This window comes from Pelodiscus sinensis, chromosome Z, assembly GCF_052426305.1.
Source record: "Pelodiscus sinensis isolate ZL-2025 chromosome Z, ASM5242630v1, whole genome shotgun sequence".
Lineage (NCBI taxonomy): Eukaryota > Metazoa > Chordata > Testudines > Trionychidae > Pelodiscus > Pelodiscus sinensis.
Genome location: NC_143085.1, coordinates 3,431,462 through 3,455,449, shown reverse-complemented (window position 1 = coordinate 3,455,449; position 23,988 = coordinate 3,431,462). Strand labels below are relative to the sequence as shown.

Genomic DNA, 23,988 nt, shown 5'->3' with positions numbered 1-23,988 from the left:
CACTTTTTAAATTTCAGAACAGGCGAAGATCTACCGCCCCGCCCCTTCCCTGAAGCCCCGCCCCTTCCTTGAAGCCCCGCCCTTTCAATTCTCCTCCTGTCCATCACTTGCTATCCCCAGCCCTTACTTACACGCTCTGATAAACAGTTTATTTTTAAATTATGTGATATATAAAATTAAAATCAGGTGTCTATAGTTATGAAATAAATGGTCTGTTTTTATTCATGCTATTTAAATCTAAAATGAAGCATTTATAATTATACATTTTGTGGGGACAGAGTTCTGCGGCTCGGGGTAGGGGAGAGGGAACAGGTGCTGGGAGGGCAGAGGACAGGGTTCTGCAGCAGGGGACAGGGTGCCAGTGGGGACAGAGTTCGGGGAGTGGGGACGGCAATAGCAACAGCGTTCTGTAGCTGGGGAGTGCGGACAGGAGGCGGGGTGCCAGTGGAGGCAGAGAGTCCCCTGCATCTGCCTCCTCCCAGGATTCCCCCCCAGTGTGTGCCTGCCCCAGGGCTGACCCCCCACGGCGCAGGGAAGCCCCATGCGTGCCTGCCCCCGGGCCCACCCCACAAACCCGTGCAGGGAAGCCCCACGCACGCACCTGCCCAGGGGGCTGACCTGCACAGGGAACCTCCGCGTGTACTTGCCCTGGTGCCAACGCTCCCGCCCCGGCGCAGGGAAGCCCCGCACGTGCCTTCCCTGGGGCCGACCTCTCCCCCGCACGCACCGGGATACCCCGCACGCGCACGCCTATCCCGGGGCTGACTCACCCCTCCTGTGAGGTGCAGGGAGCCGACACCCCCTCCCACAGTACACCTGGCAGAGCAGCTAGCGCACTTCCAGAATCACCGGAAGCGGTGCAAAGCTGCGGGACTTCTGTCTATTGCTGGGAAGCCAACACCACCTCCATTTTCACTTGAGGTAGGTAGTGGGGCTTCTCAGGGGTGGGAGGGAAATGGGGGTGGGGTGGACAGGATACCTTGCGATCGACTGGTCAAGGCCTCGCAATCGACCAGTCGATCGCGATCAACCTGTTGGTGACCACAGCTGTACAGGATTCTGATCAGGTGGTTCCTCAGTTTTTTAGATAGTGTATCGCATAATCTCTCATCGTAGTCTGTGCAGTATGTAGATAGCAATGGATTTTTCACCTTCACTCCATTTGGTATGATATCCATCCGTTTGCATTTGGAGAGAAAGATATCATCTGTTTGTCCCACACACCGGGGGCATGGCCTGTTGGACTCCGGCCAGTGGCTGCCCCCAGCTCTGTTTCCTGCCCCCCTTCCTCTGGCCCCTCCTCCTCCTGTCCATCCCCACTGGCCCCCAATCCCTCCCCAGCCCTGTTTCCCACCCCCTTCCTCCTAGCAGCCCTTAAGGTGAGTCTGAGCCTGGGCTATCTATAACTGAAGTCTTAAGGAGAATGAGCCAATTTTGGCCCACCTGCTAATTAACTGTCTAGGTCAATGGTTGGCAACTAACATGTCTAATGAGCAGTCACCGCTGATAAATGGCTACCAGAGTTCAGGGTGCCCCTATGCAGAGAGAAGCCCACTAAGGAAAGGAGCTGGCTGGAGAGGTGCAGGATGCCTGGTTTGTGAGGGCTTGTACGCTGTCGGGAGAAGAGTTGCAGCTGTAAGAACGGCCCAGGGAAGCAATCAGAAGAGTTGCAGCTGTAAGAACGGCCCAGGTCTGCTGTGTGGCATATGGTTAATGGGGAATTATTCTTACCTGCTACTTGACTCTTCCTAGGTCTCTGTGCTCTGTTTTGTCTTCTATTCCTTGCTTGTCCTTCTCCCTGACTTTGGACACGGTCATTAGAAAGACAAACTTTGGCTACCCACCCCAGAATTTTTTTTTTCCCAATGATTTACCTGATGTGGGACTAGCCTGAGACTGAGATGAACTGTCGCCTAGTACAGAAGCCTGGAGGAAGACCTTTGTGTACTCTGTTAATATCTGAGAGTCTCAGAATCGGGGAAGGGCTTGTTTGCTATGTAAAAGCCTTGGCTAAACTTCTTGATAACTGAGTTGGGGACGCTGTGGTAGAATATCCACAGTGCTAGGAGGATGTTTGTGTTGGATGATGTGCTTTTTATACATTAGAGCAAGCCCTGAATCAATTTAAATGACTGACATTTTACTACTTTTATGCTGTTTATGTCTGGTATTTCTGCTTGAAAGTGGACTACCTGGGATAACTCTGGTTTCTTGTGAGTTTGTAGTGCCTGAGACCCTGAAATACTGCAGTGTTTGGAAGCTGGTGCTTAAAGGGGGTGGTAGTTGTGATGGGTTTTTTTGTTTTTTATTTTTATTTTTTTTAAAGAAAACTTTCATTGGAAAAGTGCTCTTGAGGGAGTCCAATGTTTTGTGCTTGTTTGGGTAAAACCAGTCTTCAGGCAGGAGACAAGCTAAATGGTGATAAATTCAATTTCCCAAGATCTCTGAACTACAGATGATAATACATATTTCCACAAAGACTAACTGGTTGCACTTTCAATTAAATCCAAGAAAGCCATTTACAATGGTATGAGCTGTGGTAATGCTGCACAAATATTGACCAACTTCTATTAGTTTCGGTTGTGGTTTAGCAAATCCAAAATGGCTACATTTTTGGGCCAAATAGGTTCTTTAAAATGAATTAACCTGACCAGATTTTAAAACCTGCTCAGTAATATGGCTTTTGGCCAGCTGTTAATGGAGTTCTACTGCCCAGTCCTGTACTTCTTCCTCAGGTAAAACTGATATTAAAGTCAGATCATGTATACTACTTTCAAAATTGCCTTAAAAATCAAGTGCTTGGTGCAGACTGACTAAACTTTCGATGGCAACAGAAATCTATCCAGTCTGGCATAAAGTGCTATGCTTACCTCTTTCCTGGCATTGTGCAATGAAAACTCAAATTTCGCCCTGGGAACCTTTGTGTAGATAGATTGCTGCTGACATTTAATAAGTTAACTAATTCTAGTGGTAGCAAATCTAATGTACAATTAAAAAGTGTGTCTCATGCAGATCATCAGAAAGTGTGTCCATCTTCCCATGTCTCTGAAAAGTAATGAGGCTTACACTCAAGCATTTTTTCAAAGTCTTTACTTCACTTTTACAGGTGTGGTGCAGAAGAATGTACAAGCAGCAACAGGTAAGCATGTTATCACAGAATCCTTAAATTTGCTCGCCCAGTGCAGAAAGTATGGCTGGAGCCACAGTGAATACAAATCCGAGAATAACCTGTTAGTTTATGTAGGTTCCTTAAGCCATGGTGGAACAATTCCAGCCTATGTTGGCAGCACTCATATCAAAGTAGCTGATGTAGATTCTGAAATTAAAGAGAGATGCTAAGAACAGAGCTCTGCAAACCTTTTGAGTTTTACTATGTGAAACTAACATATTACAGCATAAATATCGCCAAATTCTTGAGGCTTTCTCCAGATTTTACTATCTGAATTACATGTGCCTTAAATTGTCAAGCATGTGCAAAAGCTTAATATATTCTTAACTTCCAGGCAATTTGTACACATTGTTTCTACTTAACTTACAATTATTTAAAACTCTGGTCATCTGAAGAAGTGGGCTGTGCCCAGGAAAGCGCATGATCCCATCTACATGTTTTGTTAGTCTATAAAGTGCTACCAGACCACTTGTTTTTTAACAACAAGTGGTACAGACTAACTTGGCTACCTGCTGTATAGACTAACTCAGCTACCTCCTGAAGCTTCCAATTATTTAAAAAGTTGCCATGCCCAGGAAGAGCAATAGAAGTGCTGTTTTCATATTGTAAAAATTCTGTTGGAAACAGTTAAAAAAAATTGCTTGGAAGTTGGCAGTTTTGTTGCCCTAATGCTGCACTGAAATGCAAGTGCATGAGCACCTGAAAGTGAAATTAATAAGAACTAGCAAGTGATGCTGATTAATACAATCTTACATTCTGGAAGATGAGATGGAAAAAGAAAACAAGTTGTGGAAAGTGACTTAATGTGTTAAACCTTTATTTTTAATTAGAAGCATTGTAACACAAGTGAGGTATTTTTAATAAGGCTTTCAAACTGACAGGATTTCAACACTTTCCTCCTGCCCCTCTTTTTCAGTTCTCATAGCATCTGTTTTGTTTTCTAATATTTAGTCTGGTTGTATCTAATTAGTTGGCCTTGCCCACTGACTAAACCGGGGATGTTCAGCACCAAAAGCAGACTACTTTTGTAATAAAGGGGCTATTTCTTCTTGTTTTTTGACAAATGGCAATACCAAGTTTAAATATTTATTTTTAGCATCTTCAAACAGGCTGTTCAAAAAAGTGTTGTTGCAAAGTGGTGAGTAGTTTGGGGTTAGTAGTTTTAGCAGATATGCAGATCCCAAATCAGGCAAGCTACAGTCCAGGCTCACCTGTCTGCAGGTATTTTCAGATGTTTGCTCAGCAGGTCACACAGCAGCTTGGAATAGACCTTATTCTCCTGCTCTCCTATTTTGCCAATGCAATAGAGAAAGCACATGGCGCAGGGGCCTGTGGAGCCGTGGAAGGACATCAGCTGATCAGTAGAGATCTGTAGCGCTACATACTGTGAGAAGAGGGAGGGGGAAAAAAGACAAATGACACTTGGGTGCCTAAATCCCTTTATCTGCTCTTTGTTGTGGAACTCTCCTCTTGTATCCTCATTTTACCGTGACTTGTTGTCACGTGCAAGGCGCATTCAACGCTTGTGAGGAAATGTTTCCCTGTGCCTTGTTCTCTCAAGTGCCTCACAATGGCTTGCCACAATGGCTCTGGTGACCACTATTTTCTGAACCAAAAATGGGGATATGTTACCCATGTCCCTTACTCTGTTAGCCACGCCCTTTGACCCTTAGCTGTACCCACCTGCCAATGGGGATGACCTGCCCCTGAAGGGAGTACTTTCGGGGTCAAGATGGACACATGAAAATAAAGGGTGTCATGTGACCCCTCTAAACTCCTCCCACTGTCCTTTACCAATGGGCTTGGGGCTGTAAGACCCCTCCCATGCAACTATACTGCAATTGCATTAACCCAACTTGCAATGTGGGGAGAACAGTTTAGTTTAAATTATTAAAACGACTGAGCGCTTTAAACTTTCACATGTTTGTTAGTTTATCAAACTTCATTTTAAATAAAATAAAAAATTAATTTATGGGGAGACCCCGCAGCAGAGACTGCACTAATGGGCCAGCAGGGAGCAACTGGCCCCGCACGCTGCAGGTTTGCCAGCCCTGTACATCCACTCCAGCATCAGCTACTGTACCTCCCCCCTCCCCCGCCTACCCCACTCACCGCTGGTGGGCAGGCAGCTGGTGAGCAAGGGTCTGGCCAGCAGCGGGACTTACCAGTACTGATGGGAAGGAAGAGACAGAAAATACAGGACAATCTTCCCACTTAAATGTTGGGACCCCTGCAAGAGGGCTTAAATAAGGCACTGTCCCTTTAAAAACAGGATACTTAGTCACACACTAAAATGCACCATGGTGAAGATTTTTACAGCTGGGGGAAGCAGCAAAATGTTATCCGAGTACACATGTTGGAACTGTTACTTCTTTCAAAAACAGCAATGCGTAGTCGTGTAGTGCCTTAGGCTATGTATAGACTACAAGATACTTTCGAAAAAGCTTCTTTCAAAAAAGAGCATCTAGACTGCAACCTCTTCTTTCGAAAAAGTGAGGCAGTCTGGATGCTCTCTTTCGAAAAAGCCCTACTTGCATTCAAGAACACCTTTTTTCAAAAGAGCACTTTTGAAAAAAGGCGTTCTTCCTCGTGAAATGAGGAGTACCGCTGTCGAAAGAAAAGCCGCATTCTTTCGATTTAATTTTGAAAGAACGCAGCTGTAGTCTAGACGCAGGTGAAGTTTTTTCGAAAAAAGGCTACTTTTTTTTTGAAAAAACCCTGCAGTCCAGACACAGCCTTAGAGACTAACAAAACTATATATGTAGTATCATGAGCTTTCGTGAAGTGGGTTTTCTCCATGAAAACTCATGATATCTATCTATCTATCTATCTATCTATCTATCTATCTATCTATCTATCTATCTATCTATCTATCTATCTATCTATCTATCTATCTATCTATCTATCTATCTATCTATCTATCTATCTATCTATCTATCTATCTACTCCCTGTTATTTTTTTAAAGTTATAGACTAACATGGCTACCCCTCTGAGATTTAGTTTCAAAAAGTCACTAAGGGACAAATTCACAACAGTATATAGGTAGCTAATGATGCAGTTCAATTTTTCTAAAGAGTACAGGGCTCAGATCCACAAATATATTTTGGTCCCTGACCTGGAATGAAATCCATGGGACTTAGGTGCATAAATACCTTTAAGGCTCTGGGTATAGTTGCCGACCTCACCTGTCACCGGTCCCTGACCTGCAGTCCCTTTCTTTTGTTTCCTGTCTATTTCTGCACTCTACAGTTCAGACCCTGTTTATGCCATTGTGTGGGGAATCAGCTAGCAATCATGAAAGGTTTCTGAAAGCGCATCAGTCACTTAATAGCCACACGGAGCTAACACTTTGCTATTTTTATAAAATAAAGATGTTTGTGAAAAGAGTAACGAGAATATTAAAGTTTCAGGTCAATATTGTTTTTCCTTATTTCCTTTTATGTATATGCTCACATGCCTACTCATTCTCTTTTTAAAATCAGCACATGGAGGAATTGACCAAGCTAGCATTCTTGTCTCTTGATTCTGCAGTCAAATGGATAGAATTTCAAAGAAAGGGAAGGTGCCCTCCCTGTATCTTTGGGGTTTAAAATTCAAGCTTCATTATGGCCAATTATATGCCAACTGTGTTAATCTTTTAATTTTTTGATTATACAACTAGAAATGTCAAGGTTGTTTCTCTAGTAGGTCTGTGTAGGAACAGAAGCTGGTACCCAGCAAGTAAAGAGTTAACAGTTGCTCTTCCTTGTCCCCTTGCGTAGGAGCTGAATAGAAGAGCTATAGGAGTGGCTGCTAGGGAGACTGGTGAATCGTAGGGGGGGATCAAGTTCCATGCACAGAGCTCCTAGAGTGGCTTGAAACTCGGCCTGGAAGTTGTTCTGTTTTGTAATTTTTAATTTCCTTTTCCCTATGAATATCTGTTGAGGTGGAGAGTTTGCCGACTGGCAGCATGTTGTTCTACTGTATCATTCTGGCCATTCATAGAAGCAAAGTAATTTGTGTTCCCTGACACGCTGTTGATTTGAAAGGACATTCCTAGGGAATCAGACTGCAGGTTTTGAGGATGCAAAGTCTCGTTCTGTTTAATGGACTTCTGACTAGTGTCAGGGGAAGAGCCTGTACAGAGAAAAGATTACAAAGGTGACCATACTGTAGATTCTTAGCAATAGGAATGAAGAGGAAAGGGTTGGCTTTAAATGATGATGCAGAAGTGGCAGGAGTTCTTAAAAACATGACTGTGGAAGAAAGCTAAGAGGTGTTGAAAATTATGCTAACATCATGACTGTAGGAGCTGGAGGGAAAACTTTCTCTTTTGTAAGAGAAAGGAGCAAGGTTTGTGAGAAAAATGTAACTAGTATGGGATATTAGTGAGGAAATTAAGTCCTAGTGTAATGTCACTGACTTTCCTGAATTTATACCTTGCATGAATTTGGGTCACTGAATTGACTCAGCTGTGCCTATCAGAGAGTGAAGTTAATATTTAAGTATTTCCAAAGGCACAGTGGTAGCTAGGTATGAGATTGGCTTTTTCAATTGTTTTAAAAAAGGACTGATTCTTGGAAAAGAGGATGAGACCAGTGGAGAGTGAGCTACATGTAGGAATTAGTCCCTCACAGTGGAAAGTCCAACACCTGTTGGCTATTGGTAATCATCAGATTACAAATGGAGTGTCCAATTTCAATTATTGATATCAATGTCCTGTTGAAGAACTGCCCTACCATGATACTACACTGTGTGGTGTAGCATTATGAAACTCATAATTATACAGCCAGCATTCTGAGGGAATGCTCCTATGGGCTGGCATCTTTTTTCTTTTGTTGGAAGGTGTCGTTCTAGACAGGAACAGGGAACCCAGCTTTCTCAAATGCTCCTCTGCTAATGAAAAAGGGTCAGGAGGGTACAGTAGGTGAACAATCTGTGTATTATTCATGAAAGCTGCAGCTGCTTTAGGGAGGACTAGACAGATTAGCTTGTGCTTCTAAAATTATATTATTAAATAAAGATTAAATTGTGCAAATGTTTTAGACCTTTCACTTGCATATTAATATGGGACATAGTGCTGCCAACTACTTTTGAGTGTTGAATTGTGAGGAATACAGTCTATTCTGACCTGATAAAAGTTGAGACAGTCACCAATTAATTTCGCAGCCATTTCTTTAAAGTTGATCAACAAGCCACTTGTGCCTTGCTTTTCATATAAAACTTCTCATGCAGTTTTTCAGTAAACATCTGATGCAATTCCCAGCAGCTTTTTGGTGTTCATGAAGAAAACAGATCGTTGTAAAGGCTCTTGGGAACAATAGCTGTTTGAAAGAGGTGCTTAGGACCTTGATGACCTTCATGCAGTCAAGAATCTTTGTTGGCTAAAAAGTCCTCATGGATTTGGTAATGAGGCAAGCAGAGAGCAATGTGGTACTGGGTATTCTGACTGCTCCTATTAGTTTATGACATGACCAGAAAACTTATAATGAGACATGCTATGCTCTTTTTTTTTTTTTTTTTTTTTTTTAAACCTTCACTCAAATGATGATTGCCTTCTGACTTTTACTTACTATCTAGCACATCTTCTTAGGTTAGCTTCAGCTGGAGGCAGCAAGAACGCATATGCTAGTATCTCCTTCAGGCCCGTATGCCAGAATTTCTGGTGTGTGCTGTTTTTGTAAATGTGGACCACCAGGGTGTGACTGCATCCTGTAAAGTCCCCCAAGTAAGTGCGGAAATCAGCCCCAGCCTTCTACTGGCCGACCAGAGCATGGAGGAGGTAGGCTCAGGCAGCAAGCACTCCTGCCTTCCCTGGACTAGTGGGGGCATGCTTACTTGGGGACCAAAAGGGTACTTTCACACCATTCACCCCTCCTGCACAAGTGTTTGGTCTTCTCAGTGTTTCTGTTACTGCTTGATGGTACCTCCAAAGAATCTGTGTTTTATGCAGGATTCTTGCCTAATTACTAAAAGTTGTGGAACTTGTGGATTCTCCATTCCTAGCAGTTTTAGAATCAAGATTTTTTAAAAGAAGATAATACCTCATTCAAAATAAACTATACTGGGAAAGTTCGAGCACCTTTTATACAGGAGGTCAGGCAAGAGAAGTGGTCCCTGTCTGGACTGGCAGCCGAAGAATCTGTGCAAAGCAGTTATTTGATACTAATAGTGATAGTCACAAACTTGAGCAAGTTGATAAAAACACGTATCTGTGAATTACTGAGATGTTGCCCATCTTCGCAGCAAACATGATTTACCGGGAATTCAAACATCTGTAGTAAAAACTGTTACATTGCCCTGATTCTAACTGTAAAACTTCCTATTACATGTTATATAATATAAACTTCCTAGATGATCGAGATATAAAAGGGGCAATCAAGGACGATAAAGCCATTGCGGAGAAACTAAATGATTTCTTTGCTTCAGTCTTCATGGCTGAGGACGTTAGGGAGATTCCCAAATCTGTACCGTCCTTTGTGGGTGATGAATCTGAGGAACTGTCCCGGATTCAAGTGTCATTAGAGGAGGTTTTGGAACAAATAGAAAAACTTAATGTTAACAAATCTCCGGGACCGGATGGCATTCATCCAAGGGTTCTAAAAGAGCTCAAGTGGCTAATTGCTGAACTATTATCTGTGGTTTATAACCTATCCTTTAAATTGGCTTCCATATCTAATGACTGGAAGGTAGCTAACGTGACACCAATATTTAAAAAGGGCTCTAGAGGCGATCCTGGCAATTACAGACCGGTAAGTCTAACTTCAGTACCGAGCAAATTAGTCAAAACAATAGTAAAGAATAAAATTGTACGGCACGTAGAAGAACATAATTTGTTGGACAAAAGTTAACATGGTTTCTGTAAAAGGAAATCATGTCTTACTAATCTGTTAGAGTTCTTTGAAGGGGTTAACAAACATGCAGAAAAGGGGGATCCAATAGATATAGTATACTTGGATTTTCAGAAAGCCTTTGACAAAGTCCCTCACCAAAGGCTCTTGTATAAATTACATGGCCATGGGATAAGAGGGAAGGTCCTTTCATGGTCCTTGAGAACTGGTTAAAAGACAGGAAACAAAAGCTAGGAATAAATGGTAAATTTTCAGAATGGAGAGGGGTAACTAGTGGTGTTTCCCAAGGGTCAGTCTTAGGACCAATCCTATTCAACTTATTCATAAATGATCTGCAGAAAGGGGTAAGCAGTGAGGTGGCAAAGTTTGCAGATGATACTAAACTGCTCAAAGTAGTTAAGAGCAAAGCAGACTGTGAAGAACTTCAAAAAGATCTCACCAAACTAAGTGACTGGACAACAAAATGGCAAATGAAATTTAATGAGGATAAATGTAAAGTAATGCACCTTGGGAAGAATAACCTCAACTATATGTCCCTGTCTGGACTGGCAGTCGAAGAATCTGTGCAAAGCAGTTATTTGATACTAATAGTGATAGTCACAAACTTGAGCAACTTATTAATAAATGATTTGGAGAAAGGGGTAAGTAGTGAGGTGGTAAAGTTTGCAGATGATACCGAATTGTTTAAGATAGTCAAGACAGAAGCAGACTGTGAGGGACTCCAAGAAGATCTCACCAAACGGAGTGATTGGGCAACAAAATGGCAAATGAAATTTAATGTGGATAAGTGTAAAGTAATGCACATCAGGAAGAATAACCCCAACTATACGTACAGTATGATGGGGGCTAATTTGGATATGACAAATCAGGAAAGAGATCTTGGAATTATCATAGATAGTTCCCTGAAAACTTCCACACAGTGTGCTGTGGTGGTGAAAAAGGCAAATAGGAATTATTAAGAAAGGGATAGAAAATAAGACCCAGAATATCTTACTGCCCCTGTATAAAATTATGGTACGCCCACATCTTGAATACTGTGTACAGTTGTGGTCTCCTCACCTCAAAAAAGATATTTTGGCCTTGGAAAGGGTTCAGAAAAGGGCAACTAAAATGATTAGGGGTTTGGAATGGATCCCATATGAAGAGAGGTTAAAACGACTGGGACTTTTCAGTTTAGAAAAGAGGAGACTGAGGGGGGATATGATAGAGGTCTATAAAATCATGAGTGGTGTGGAGAGGGTGAATAAAGAAAAGTTCCCATAATAGAAGAACTAGAGGGCACCAAATGAAGTTAATGGGTAGCAGGTTTAAAACTAATAAAAGAAAGTTCTTCTTCACACAGTGTGTAGTCAACCTGTGGAACTCCTTGCTGGAAGAGGCTGTGAAGGCTAGGACTATAACAGAGTTTAAAGAGAAGCTATATACATTCATGGAGGTTAGGTCCATAAAAGGCTGTTAGCCAGGGGATAGAATTGGTGTCCCTGGCCTCTGTTTGTCAGAGGCTGGAGAGGGATGGCAGGAGACAAATCGCTTGATCATTGTCTTTGGTCCACCCTTTCTGGGGCATCTGGTACTGGCCACTGTCGGCAGACAGGCTACTGGGCTGGATGGACATTTGGTCTGACCCAGTACGGCCGTTCTTATGTTCTTATGTTGCAAACTTATACTTCATCTCTATTCTTTTTCCTACCTCAGTGGCCACCTAATAGTGAAACACAGGCAATAATTAAATACATCACCAGCCTTTTCCCAACCAATTCATTCCTAAAAACTGTAGCTTCCCACTGAAACAACTCAAGTGGGGGCTGACTGCAGTTCATTGTACTCAAGGTCTTTTTTTCCCCCACATTGAACATAGTTTGGGTTTTCTAAGTGTTTTGTACAAAAAGGAGCTGCATCTGGAAAGAGGAGCATGTTTACGCAAAAAGCAGTTTTGCATTATTATCAGTTCTGTTTGAATAACAATTCTTCTCCCTCACCATCAAGTTTCTACTCCCATCTGCTTTCACACCACACTTATCTCACTATGGGTATGTCTGCACAAGAGTGTTCTTTTGGAATAACGCCTGTTGTTCTGAAATAATGCAGTGCGCCTCTACACAGCAAGCTCATTATTTCAAAATAAATTGGAAATAATGGGCTTCTTACTCCAACTCCTGTAAACCTCATTGTACGAGGAGTAAGGGAAGTCGGGGGAAAAGTGCTCTATTTCGAAATCAGTGCTGTATAGACAGCACCAAAAGTCGAAATAAGCTATTTTGACGTAAGCTACACAAGTAGCATAGCTCAAATTGGATAGCTTATTTCAAGGTTAGCTCTGCTGGGTAGACATGCCATATGCTACCATTGAAAGCCACCTCTCTGTGTGTACCACTGATTGAGACGTTAAAGTAAAAAACACTTCTGATGGAAACATTTCCACGAGCCTTAATTTTATGATCTCAAGTTCACTGTGTCTCTCTGATTGCAAAATTGTCAGCTTGCAAACAAAAAGCTGTCTTTTCTAACTGTCAGCACTGCAGACTCAGAGACCTGGGTCCTGAAATTCATCAGGCTGGGCTCTTTCTCTCTCATGCACTTTCACCCGAAATAAAGATAGTAGAGGCCAGTCTGTTATCTTATTGATACCTATGCACATCTGTGGTTGCATATGGGAAATAGAAGTCTGAATATGAAGATAATAGGATTGGCACTTGTGTAATTGAGGGAAGCAAACTTTGGAGGTATAATGAGTGAGGAAGAGGGTTCCTCTTGACTTAAAGTTGAGTTTGCCCTGGTGTTAGTTGCAAAAATGACTGCACCAAGCAAACACAAGTGAATATTAGCCCCCATTGATACCATTGTAACTAAGTTACTTTTCAGCAAAAAGCTACACTTCCATCTGAAAGTTTCCCCTTAGAATGCTTAATTACCTATTTATTTTTAGATCATATTTTTAGTTTTTGCATCCTGATTGCACAATACTGAACCAAATGTCTGCTCCTCTTCTAAATCAGGGCATTATTCAAGCAGGTGTTTTGTACATTTACATGCTTGTTCTTAGTCCCAAACTACATTTTCTTTGGTTAGTAAGAAATCTGTTTGTGTTATAAAAATGTTTGCGTGTTGTAAGAAACATTCGATAACTGGAAAGTAGTTGCTGTTTAAAACTTGTTTAGATTTGCCATAGACTTACTTCTCAAAATTGGAAAAATGCCTCTGAAAACATTGACCTAAATCTAGCTAGACAACAACCGATTTGGATCCTCTTAGTTTAGAAATACTAGATGTGTTTTGAAAATACTGCTGGACTATCACATACAGAAAGCACATTGTTACATTTTGAAAACTGCAATGAGAAGGCTTGGGAACTTCACCAAGTGGAGTGCCTTCTAGATTTACATTTGGCTGACAGATCAGAATAATTCCTATCAAGCCAAGATGAGAATCTGGCCAGTTGAAACAAACAATACATTTACTTCAATTTTTGCCCAGTATACATAGAAAAAGTCACATAAAGACATTGGGCCTAATTCAGAATTACTATTACTATTAGTAGGGACAATTTTATTGACTTCAAATATTGGCACATCAGTTTATTTGAATCATATATTAGAGTCCATTTGTTTTTAATAAAAAAAAGACTGAAAATTTCAATGCAAATAATTTCAGTGCAAAATTCCATGTCAGTGCAACAACATAGTTGAGTATTGAATGCCTAAATATAAATAAAAAAATCAGGAAAGCTTGTGGCAAAACTGGAACTACAACCCAGATCTCAGGATTTCATAATGCAATGTAAATGTTAGTTCTAGCAAAGTCCACTCATGGATCTACCTCAATGTATTGTACATGATTATAAATACAATAATTGTTTGAACCTTTTCTGCTTACCTGTGCTGGTTTGCCCAGTGCTTTTGGTAGTTGCTGGGTGAGCTCTCCTATAAAACAATCCGTCACTTCATCCTTGCTCACATTTGTGTTAATAATGAATTTAGGCATCTTTGATTACAAGAGAGCCTTTTTTGTATGCCTTTGTTAAAATCCTCACTGAAGCGCTTACTTGCTGTGTTGTTTCACAGTATACCTGTTTTGCTGCTCCCTCTGCTGTAAAAAGCCCCACTGATGCATAATCATTAATTAGTCTCTCCTAATAGTCATCCGTTCCCTCCCCACCTCCTACTTTGATTCAGTGATAGGGGGTTAGAATGAGGGAAGAGGGTGACTAAGACAGCTGCTGGACCATACAAGTAGGAACTGTAAATATACGACAGTGAGGAAATCGCGTATTTTTCAGTCTCTCAGAAAAAGCAAAACCAGATTTTGTTTGCAATTTAAACAATAATTCTTTTTTGGATACAGACCAATCCTGAAAAATATTTAAAAAGAGAATGTCTGAGAAAATTACAAGTAAGTATAAGTAAGTCAGTAAAAAGAGGGCTTATAATAGGAATTTTTTGCAATGTTCAGTATAATAATAAATGCAGAAACTTTCCATAACTGTAGGTTTTGGAAGCAGTTTACATGGACTAGATTATGAGAAAATAACGCAAAGACCATTTGCTGTGTTGGCTGAGCCCAGACTCAGTGGAAGACTCCCATTGCCATCAGTCGACTTCAGATCAGGTCTTCTGACTTTTTCTTTCAGTGGTGCTGTGATTGATAATCTTAAAAGGAAAAGACTAGTCCTTGAATTCGTCATCCAGTATGCTACAAGTGGTCCCACTGTGGCCCACAGGATGTGAGATCGGTGGGAATGCACATAGCAAAAGATACTACACAGAATGACTATGGGTGGCAAAATCGGGTAGGTGTGACTTTTGTTCCTAATGTGGAGTGCTGTTTGGGTTGCCAACCCTCCAGGATTGTTCTGGAGTCTCCAGGAATGAAAGATTAACCTTTAACTGAAGATTATGTCATGTGATGAAACCTCCAGGAATACCTCCCACCGAAATTGGCAACCCTGATAGCTGTCCACTCAAACATTGAGTAGGGATGTAAAAAGTCGGTGAAAAGGTAACTGTGTAACCGCTGAAAATCGTAGCGATCACATGTGCTGTAGGCTCTAGAGCAGGGGTGAGCAATCATTTTTTGCCAGGGGCCATTTCACAAATTTTTGATTGGTCTGGGGGTGGAAGAGCATGTGAAGTCTTTGCCTCCCCAGAGGTTCTCCCGAGGCGCCCTGGCCCCGGTGGTGGGAGGAGATTATGTGCCCTCCCCCTTCTGCCCATTGGCCAATCAAGAAATGGGGGCAGGGGAGTATGCAAAGTCTCCTCCCACCCTGCCAGGAGTGCGTGGCACTTCTAAGTACCGCATGCTCCTTGCAGGGCGGAGGAAACTTTGGGCACTTCTCTCCGCCCCCAGACTCTAATTGGGGGGAGGATCTCCCCAGGCTGGATCAACCTGCCTGGCAGTCCAGATCTGGCCCGCGGAGCCCTTTTTGCCCACCCTTGAGTAAGGTGATTTACTACTAGTCTGCCTGTGGGTCTGTATGTTCCTGAACCACTCTCTAGCAATTTGACGATGTCGTTACTTGAGAGCGATGGAGGCTCCGTGTTCTCCTTTCCAGAGGAAGGTGCTTCGTTGGGCAGCTGATACTTAGCATGCTGGTATTCTGCCAGGGTTTACTTTGTTCCCTCCTTTTAGCTAGAGCAAGGGCTAGGATTGGCAACGTCACGATTGTCATGTGACTGAAGGCATCCAACCAAAATGGGCAATCTTACAGAGGGCTGCAGCAAGGCCCTGGGTGAAGGCCCTACCGGGGAAGGCAGCTGAAGCCCTGCCCCTTCTACTCAAAGCCACACCCCTTCCCTGAGACCACGCCCCTTCACATCCTTCCTCTGCAGTTAAGCCCTGCCCAACCCCAGTGGAGGACTGGGGAGCCGCATGGCGCAGCCCCAGCCTTCTCCAGTTGCTGGGGAGCCGGGGCTGCCGTGCAACACAGCTGCAGCCTCTCCTGGGCGGCTGGGCAGTGCGGGCAGTTTTGGGGAGGAGGGGAGACAGACAGACAGACACCTCCGACCTGGCCCCCAGCAAAGGTGGGGTCAAGGAAGCTCCGCTGAATTCTGAATTGCCTCCCGAGAGGCGGTCGTTAATGCCCCCCCTGCAACGGAGGGCCTGCCTGAGGGGGGGGGGGTCTAGCTGGGTGTCCGAGGGGACAGTGAGAGGATCAGCCTCCCTGTTGCCCCTGAGGAGCTAGGCCGTGGGGAGACGAGGGTGTGTTCAGACTGGCTGTGGGCAGCATCAGGCCCCTTGAAAGGCTGTACCAGAGGGACCAGGCCCTGTGCGGAGGGAGCCTGGGAAAGAGCAGACTGCTTCACCCCAGGGATGCTGCAAGAGTCCACGAGGCTGGATCAGAGAGCTGGAGAGACTCTGGCAGCTGAGGTGAGTCTCCTGCTCGGTGGGGGGTGGGACAGTGCCCGCCGTGGCCGTGTATTGCCTGAGCTGTTCCAGGGTCCATTCCAGCTCAGGGAGGTCAGTAACAAGAGCTGAGCGCCACTCGCAGCATTCAGCCTCGTAGACATTTCCAGTACACGTATGCCAGTGTCTCTCTACCAGTAGCTGTGTAGATGGCTGCAGCGGTCTGAGGTGTGACCATGTCTCCTTAAAGAGGAATTGAGGTTGTAGTCATGGTTTCATGGGAAACTTCGGAGTACCTTCCTATATGACCCCAGCAATTGTAGTTGGATATGTGATTTCTCACTTCCTCTCCTGAAGAGGTCCGTTGTGGTCTCAGTCTAGGACAAATAAAAATGTTGGAAGGGCTTCTTCGAAGACAGCCTGCATCACAAATGTTGTTGCCTGATGCAAGAATGGAGTTCTCACATTGTTTGTGTATCCATACATATTTAGCTGGGTCTGCCCATCCCGGAGTGTAATAGATAATGCAACTGGCTGCTTATTTTGGAGCCACCAGAAAATTTGTTGAAGTAGTGAGGCTGGGTTGGTATGCAGGAGGTGGGAGACCAATTTTACCAGGATGGAGGTGGGAGACCAATTTTCATTTTCAGATTAAAATAAATAAGCCTAGCATTTTTAAGAGTAGATCTGCAGCTTATCTAGTGATCAGATCAGGTTTTTGGTTTATTTGAGCCACTGCACTATAAAGTTTTCCTGTTGAGAGCAGCTGAGGTCTCTATCTGACACGGCTGCATTTCAGTGTTAGGTGGAGTGAGTATGTGGCTGGCTCTTTACAGCCCTTTGAGTTGAAAGGCATACTACAAATGTACGAACACTACACTGTAGGGAAGGCAGCATGTGGTGCCATGCACTCCCGAGGCCTAACTATATTATTACCAGCACTGAAGCTGGAAAGTTTTGCTATACCCACCTCTGCTTTCAGCCCAATCACCTGGCTTGAGTCAAGTCTCTGAGACTTGAGAAGGAGGGATGGGCCTAAGACCTGTCATCCAAAAGTTCAACAAAGCCGCCTTGCTCGGATGGGGAAGAGAAGGTATTTGTGTGCTGCGTGGAGTAGAGGAAAAGGCCACTTTTCAGTTTTCAGGGTTAGACAGACTAGGTCATAATCCTTGTTCTCCTTACTCCTTGGCGGTGGCTGTTTATGGTATCCCCTTCTGACTCTTTGGCATTGAAAAGGAGGGTGTCCAACCTTCTATTCATGCACGGACACCCTACCTTTGCCCTTTTTCTGAGGCTGTACCCTCAGCTCCCTCCATTCCCCCATTCACTGGGAGCTGGGGTGCAGGACGAGGCGAGGGCTCCTGCTGTAGATGTGGGCTCTGGGGTAGAGCCAGAAATAGGGAGATCAGAGTGCAAGAGGGGGCTCTCTTGGGTGGTAGGAGGGGGTGAGCACTCTGGCTGGGGAGGCAGGCTCTGGGGTGAGGCTGGGGATGAGAGGTTTGGGGTGCAGGAAGGGAGTCCAGGCTGGGGAGGTGGGAGTGGAGCCAAGGGATTCTGAATGTGGTAGGAGGCTGCAGGTTGAGGCAGGGGATTGGGAAGCTGGACGAGGTGATGGCTCTGGGGTGGGGCCAGGGATGAGGGGTCTGTGGTACAGAAGTGGGCTTTGGGTCTGGGGGGCTCAGAGCTGGGGCAGGAGGTTAGGGCTTAGGGGTGGGGCATGGGCTTACCTCAGGTGGCTCCCGGTCAGTAGCCCAAGGGGGCTAAGGCGGGCTCTTTGCCTGTCCTAGCTCGGTGCTGTGTCCAGGTCCGGCTCCTAGGTGGGGTGGCCATGAACTGCACTCATTCACGGGTGTTCATAGCTCCCATTGACTGTGATCCTTAGATAATCCAACACTTCAGGAGTTTGTATTTCAGTTTCTGATACCCATTTGCACTTTCTCACTGACACAAGATCTTTTCTCTCTCTGGTAGGTTATTTAAGCCAATCTCTGTGCCAGTCCAGGGCTGATCCTGGAGATATTTATTAGTGCACTCCACAGGGTCATGGGAAGCAAGGAAGTTTCCATTACCTTCCTGAAAAGACTATTCCACAGTCAAATTGATTTAATCAGCAAGAAACTTTCCCTGATTTTCAGCCTGAATTTTCTTAATTTTATCCAGAACTCTCATGTATGCTTTTTGTGTTGTGTATATATTGATATATTTTAGCGATGTGTGTGTCAGTCTGTAAGCCTGTCTGTCTCCCTGTGAGTCAGTTTGTTCAAGAACTCCTCTTAAACGGTGAGAGCTAGGACCACCACACCTGGATGTTGCTGCTTCTTCTCCTAACCTAAAGCAAGGTCAGGTATTGGTTGTGCCAGGAAAATGGGAAGTGCTGGGAATGGGACAGTTTTCCATAACATGGAAAGGGAGGTGGTAGAGAGAGGAGGGATGTGATACTCACAGTCACCACTGGGGGCAAAGTGACCACCTGGGGTAGCTGCACCACAAAGAGTGGCCAGCTCAGGACAGGGCTCATCATGTGGCCTGCCACAGGCTGGGGTAAGTGGTCCCCCATCTCTAACTCCTCCCCCTGTCCCTGAGTAGGCCCTCCTACCAGCACTGCTCGGCTGCCTAGTGTGGCTCCTCCTGCTCTGGGCTGGGCTTGGGAAATGCCAGTGGGTAGCCTGAGCCCAGGGAACACCGACAGGAGGCCTGCGCAGGCCCCCCCTCCACCTCCAAAATTCCAGTTAATCTTTTTGTCCTAAATAATTTCTCTTGCTCTTTGATGTTTTATAGCCTGGCCTTCAGATATTTTTAAATTGTCGCTGCTTGTTCTGTTGCAGTCATTTTAGCCACGTTATACCTATTTAGCCTTTTCACATTTTTCCTCATAAATCAGTCCCTTACTGTTTTTTGGTGTTCTTTGCTGAAGTCCTATAATTTGTCAATGTTTTGAAACTGAGATGCTTAGGACCGAACAAAGTATTCCAGGTCTCACTTTAACACAACTCATACAGAGAAAATTGTTTCCTTGCTGAGCTGTGTGATGCTTTGGTATACAACCATCTTTCTTAATGCAAATTGTTGCTTAATTTAATGATACCTGGTATCGTTTCTTTTATCCTTACTGCTCCCACTAATTAATGTTCCACAGTATTTTTCTGGACTGAATGCCATTTTGTTTCCTTCACGTATTTCTAACCTTCCTAAGTGAAGAGCTGAAGAACTGAGTTCTTAACTATTCTCAATGTACAGTTTGGTAATTCATTAGAAATTTCTTGTCAATTGAGTATGTTGCCATTTATAGTTGTCATTTTTAAATTCAAAGTATTGAGGTCATATGGCAATATTCTAATTCCAGCCAATAAGAGGTAAGACTAAAGATTTTATTAGAAGCTGTATCAAATGCTTTATTAAAATACAAATATAATGTTTAGCATAGTCACTTCATCTGTTGTGTTTATACATCTATGGGAAAAAGCAATTGTTTGTGATGAGATGCTCTTTTCCCATTATTTCCATTAATTTTTACTAGTGATAGAGTCCTGCAAGTCCAAGGATATCTGCACTAGGTCCACAGATATTGGCATCTGCAGACCATTTTTGTGACTTGCGGATGGATATAGATTCAAATTTTTCATCTGAGCAGCATAGGTGGCAAGTTATCTGGGCTCAGGGTGCCTGAGCTCCACCCATATTCAGGAATGTGGACCTGGCTCCACCAGGGTTTGGGCTGATGTTATAGGATGGACCAGGGCAACTGCCCCAAGTCCCATGTTTTGAGGGGTCCTGCACTTCAGGTGCATGCTGGGTCCGGAATGGTCTGGGGGACCAGTGGGGAGCCTGATGCCAGCAGTGGGGTTGAAGTCGGGAAGAGGCAAAGTGGTCGCAGGGGTTTGGGGCAAGAGGAGCAGCAGGGCTGGGAGGAGGAGGAGCAGGTGCTGGCTCGGGCCAAGTTACTCGCTACTGCTGGCACCAGGCATTCTGCTAATGCCCCAGACTGCCCTGAAGGGTGGGGCCCCCAAAGCCTCTGGATTGGGCAACTCTGCTTGGATCCATTCTGGGTAGCACCTAAAATTCTATAAACCGGCTGCCCAGAAGTTAGACTTGACATGCTTTCTTTAGTTAATTGCAGAGTGGTCCTTTTGCCTTTGTCCCAATCTTCGGTAAATGCATCCAGTTTTTCCATGGTGATTTTCACTTGTCTGGTAAACTCATTAAGGGCCGTGTCTACACAGCAGGGCTTAGCTCAATTTGCATAGCTTATTTCGAGTTATGTGAATTGTGTAGCTTATTCCGAAATTGGGAGCATCTATACAGCACTTATTTCAAAATAGCGTACTCTTCCTCCCACTTCCCTTATTCCTTGTACAGTGAGGGTTACAGGAATTACAGTAAGAAGTCCTCCAGTTTGACAGTATTTCAACATTATTTCAAAACTAGCCAATTAGCCTGTCATAAGACGGGATTTTCAGGTCTTCTCTCCTGAGTTCGTTCTCTCTCTCTCTTTTCCTACTGCCTCTCCCCCCCCAGCTCTCTTCCGCCTCTTGCCTCTCTCTCCATCTCTTTCTCTTCTCCTCCTCCTGCCTCTCTCCCCACCGTCTCTCCCTGCCCCCCTTCCCTTCTTCTTCCCTCCCGCCATGGCGCTTGCTCAGCCGGGTTGCTGTGAGGGGAGGGGGGGCGGTGCGGTGCGGTGCGGTGATGTACACGGCCAGGAAGCGGGGCTGTGTACATCACCGCCCCACCTCCCTTCCCCTCCCGCCGCGGGGGAGCAAGCAGTGGCAAGCAGCCATTTGGGGTCTGCACTCTCCTTCCATGGGGAGTGTGGACCCCAAACGGCCACTTGCCGCCGCTTGATCCCCCCAGCTGAGCGGTGCAGAGCGCCGCAGCGGATGAGGAAGGGGGGCAAGGTGCTGATGTACACAGCCAGGGGGTGTGGCCGTGTACGTCAGCGTTACAGACTCACAGACACTGGGCTACTTTATTTTGAAATAACTGCCTGCTGTGTAGACACGGACTAAGTTATTTCAAAATAACGCTAGTTATTTTGAAATAATGTTGCTGTGTAGACGTACCCTAATTTAATTCCCTTGATATGGGTCATCCAGTCTGGCTGAACTGTTTAGTGACCCTCTTTTAGCAACCTGTTACCTCTTCTTTATCAATAGCTACTTGACAAGGTCTTCCATTGCTTCCTAAACACACAGTCTTGCTTCTTTCTTATGAACAGTTCTGATCCATTGACTTCAATGGGTTTTGGATCGGGGCCACAATCAATATGAAATGCAGTCAACTTATGTGAATACATAGAAGTAATTTCAGGAACTGCACGTTCTTGAGTTGCCTCAACTGTGTGGGGTTTTTTAAGTCCCATTTCTCTGTTTTTTGTAAACTTGTTTCTTTGTTCAATATGAAAGACACACTGTAATATGGGAAACTGATTAAGCATAGGTCTTATGTAAATGAATCCGGGGGCAGGATTGACTAGAGTTCAAATTGAATGCCATAAGCAGTCTTGAAAATGTTTGGCTATCTGCAGAAAAATAAGACTAAAGCATGAAAAATTTCATCTCTATATAATTTTATCAAAATAATAATAAGACAGTAAAACTAACAGTCCATATTAGGAATATAGTTCAATCTGTTTGCAACAGTGCTTCCTGTCCCTCTAATACATAACTGTTTCCATCTGAGCAGTCAGAATTTGGTACACAGGGTATGTTCTTTAGATAAATTATTTTCTGTGTCCACAGCTTGACTCTTTCCAAAATTTAACTTATTAAATTCCCCTTTAATTTCCATAATTGACTTCCCCTTTGTCTCAGGGAGAAATAGGTAGATGAAGATTGATGAGAACACAAGGATCCCCAAAAAAATAAGGAAGCAGAAAGGTCCAAGGAGTTCCTAAAAACAAAAACAAGAGAAGATTACAAGAAAAATGCCCTTCTGACTCTGAGTCTCTTGGTTCTTGAGTGTAGGGTTATATTTTAGGAATGAGGAAAATTCTTAATTCTGTAATAAAACAGAATCCCCAGTCATTAATGAAGGCGGACTTTTGAATGCATGATCTATTGGGATTGTTAATATCATTAGGTATAGAATTCTGAAATATTTTGCCTTGCCTAGAGAGTCTAATTCTGGGCATGGGATATGTATACCCAAAATTAAAAAGCCACCGTGGTTTAACAACCAGGTAAAAGAAGCAGTGAGAGACAAAAAGACATCTTTTAAAAGGTGGAAGTCAAATCCTAGTGAGGTAAATAGAAAGGAACATAAACATTGCCAAATAAAGTGTAAAAATGTAATACGAAAAACCAAAAAGGAGTTTGAAGAACAGCTAGCCAAAAACTCAAAAGGTAATAACATTTTTTTAAAGTACATCAGAAGCAGGAAGCCTGCTAAACAACCAGTGGTTCCCCTGGACAATCGAGATACAAAAGAAGCACTTAAAGACAATAAAGTCATTGTGGAGAAACTAAATGAATTCTTTGCTTCAGTCTTCATGGCTGAGGATGTTAGGGAGATTCCCAAACCTGACCCGTCCTTTGTAGGTGACAAATCTGAGGACTTGTCACAGATTGAAGTGTCATTAGAGGAGGTTTTGGATTTAACTGATAAACTTAACAGTAACAAGTCACCAGGTCCAGATGGCATTCACCCAAGAGTTCTGAAAGAACTCAGATGTGAAATTGCAGAACTATTAACTATGGTTTGTAACCTACCCTTTACATCAGCTTCTGTACCCAATGACTGGAAGATAGTTAATGTAACACCAATATTTAAAAAGGGCTCTACTGGCGATCTTGGCAATTACAGACTGGTAAGTCTAACATCAGTACCAGGCAAATTAGTTGAAACAATAGTAAAGAATAAAATTGTTAGACACATAGAAGAACATAATTTGTTGGGCAAAAGTCAACATAGTTTCTGTAAAGGAAAATCATGCCTTACTAATCTATTAGAGTTCTTTGAAGGGGGATCCAGTAGATATAGTATACTTAGATTTCCAGAAAGCCTTTGACAAGGTCCCTCACCAAAGGCTCTTACGTAAATTAAGTAGTCATGGGATAAGAGGGAACTTCCTTTCATGGACTGAGAACTAGTTAAAAGACAGGAAACAAAAGGTAGGAAAATGGTAAATTTTCAGAATGGAGAGGGATAACTAATGGTGTTCCCCAAGGGTCAGTCTTAGGACCAATCCTATTCAACTTATTCATAAATGATCTGGAGAAAAGGGTAATCAGTGAGGTGGCAAAGTTTGCAGATGATACTAATCTCCTCAAAGTAGTTAAGAGCAAAGCAGACTGTGAAGAACTTCAAAAAGATTTCACCAAACTAAGTGACTGGGCAACAAAATGGCAAATGAAATTTAATGAGGATAAATGTAAAGTAATGCACATTGGGAAAAATAACCCCAACTATACATATTATATGATAAGAACATAAGAACAGCCGTACTGGGTCAGACCAAAGGTCCATCTAGCCCAGTAGCCTGTCTGCCGACAGTGGCCAGCACCAGGTGCCCCTGAGAGGGTGGACCAAAGACAATGATCAAGCGATTTGTCTCCTGCCATCCCTCTCCAGCCTCTGACAAACAGAGGCCAAGGACACCATTTTATCCCCTGGCTAATAGCCTTTTATGGACCTAACCTCCATGAAACCATCTA

At 43.7% G+C, this 23,988-nt stretch overlaps 2 protein-coding genes across 3 annotated transcripts in view; both read right to left on the bottom strand.

Moving 5' to 3' along the window:
* Nucleotides 1–3,180: 3,180 nt before the first annotated feature.
* On the bottom strand, nucleotides 3,181–14,139 carry LOC102445441 (macrophage migration inhibitory factor-like). Its single transcript, XM_006130243.5, has 3 exons — nucleotides 13,874–14,139; nucleotides 4,381–4,553; nucleotides 3,181–3,316 (listed from the first exon to the last, which is right to left on the bottom strand). The coding sequence occupies exons 1-3, from the start codon at nucleotides 13,979–13,981 to the stop codon at nucleotides 3,250–3,252; spliced, it is 348 nt and encodes a 115-aa protein (XP_006130305.2). The 5' UTR covers nucleotides 13,982–14,139; the 3' UTR covers nucleotides 3,181–3,249.
* Nucleotides 14,140–20,183: 6,044 nt separating this feature from the next.
* LOC102446145 (solute carrier family 2, facilitated glucose transporter member 11-like) overlaps nucleotides 20,184–23,988 on the bottom strand; it is a 33,304-nt gene continuing 29,499 nt past the window's right edge. For both annotated transcript variants that reach the window (XM_075897941.2, XM_075897942.2), the window contains one exon: nucleotides 20,184–22,225. In XM_075897941.2, coding sequence (XP_075754056.2) covers nucleotides 22,019–22,225 — 207 coding nt within the window. In that variant the 3' untranslated portion in view covers nucleotides 20,184–22,018. The remainder of the gene's footprint in view (nucleotides 22,226–23,988) is intronic.

What these genes read in the sequence shown, in the direction of transcription:
- LOC102445441 (XM_006130243.5), bottom strand. Translation starts at nt 13,981, where the DNA reads ATGCCTAAATTCATTATTAACACAAATGTGAGCAAGGATGAAGTGACG. An exon ending in CACTGGGCAAACCAGCACAG is followed by an intron (nt 4,554 to 13,873) that starts GTAAGCAGAAAA and finishes CTCTTCTCACAG; the next exon opens with TATGTAGCGCTACAGATCTC. An exon ending in CTGAAAATACCTGCAGACAG is followed by an intron (nt 3,317 to 4,380) that starts GTGAGCCTGGAC and finishes CTTTAATTTCAG; the next exon opens with AATCTACATCAGCTACTTTG.